Below are 903 nucleotides of genomic sequence, written 5' to 3'. Positions count from 1 at the left end.
ATCCAGGAATAGGAGGGTTGTTAGAGGCTTTCCAAAGTATTCTTATAACATTCCTGTGGCATGACACGGTAACAGCTATTTTTCCTATGACGTCCTGCAGGCAGTGTCTGTGTGACAAGAAAACCACTTAACAATGAAAAAATTCACACTGTTTGATTTTGTAAATGATAATTCACTGCAAATTGGAGAGACGTCGTGGATACAGGACCTTCCCACTGATGACAATGAACTAGAAAGACTTCTGAAACCAAATGAGCATGTGCTAGTAAACTGGCCTGTGGGAGAAAGAAAGACAGAAAAGCACCTGGTGAAAGTTGTGTACATGAGTGGTGAGTGCAGTTCCAGAGCATTTGTCTGATACGAAATTTTAATCCAATTGCAAAGTATTGCTACCTGATTTTCTGTGCTTTGGGGTTTTTTTTCCATCACTTCAGATGATCCCCAAGAGCTGGTGGAAATGATGCAAAAGATATTAGGAGCGGCTGAAATTACAAAAATACAAGTCCTTGGAAAAGGCAAAAGGAAGAGGATAGAAATGATATTCTCAGAAAGTGAGGACAGTGACCTGGATAAAGAACAGGTGAGTTTCTATGTGCCTGATATTGGTAGGCCCATAATGGAATGAAATAGACAGTACCTCTTGTTTCTTCACAATACAATACACAAAATACGTATAGTCAGGGTAGGAATACAGGCAGCCTTCACATGGTACCTCAGCACAATAACCTGTCAGAGTAATTAGTTAGGCCGGTAGATTTTGTCCTTTGCTATTTAAAGTGTTACTCAAGACTTGGATGCTCTGTAGCTCCATTACATTTTCTCCCATAAGACAGAAATCTGACTACTGCATAAGAAAGGGAAGGGACCAGGTTTTCTGAGCTTTGCATTGTGCTGAGATCTGCA

The 903-nt window shown here is 40.4% G+C and overlaps 1 protein-coding gene across 1 annotated transcript in view; it reads left to right on the top strand.

Annotated features, from left to right (window-relative positions):
• The first annotated feature begins 460 nt into the window (after positions 1-460).
• The window catches only part of BEND6 (BEN domain containing 6), a 9,256-nt gene continuing 8,813 nt past the window's right edge, over positions 461-903 (top strand). The window contains exon 1 of the mRNA XM_009695973.1: positions 461-580. Within this exon, the coding sequence (XP_009694275.1) occupies positions 461-580 (120 nt within the window). The remainder of the gene's footprint in view (positions 581-903) is intronic.

This window comes from Cariama cristata, unplaced genomic scaffold (assembly GCF_000690535.1).
Source record: "Cariama cristata isolate BGI_N322 unplaced genomic scaffold, ASM69053v1 scaffold9602, whole genome shotgun sequence".
Taxonomy (NCBI): Eukaryota; Metazoa; Chordata; class Aves; order Cariamiformes; family Cariamidae; genus Cariama; species Cariama cristata.
The sequence above is the reverse complement of the archived record's forward strand: the minus strand, read 5'-3'. Positions and strand labels throughout refer to the sequence as shown.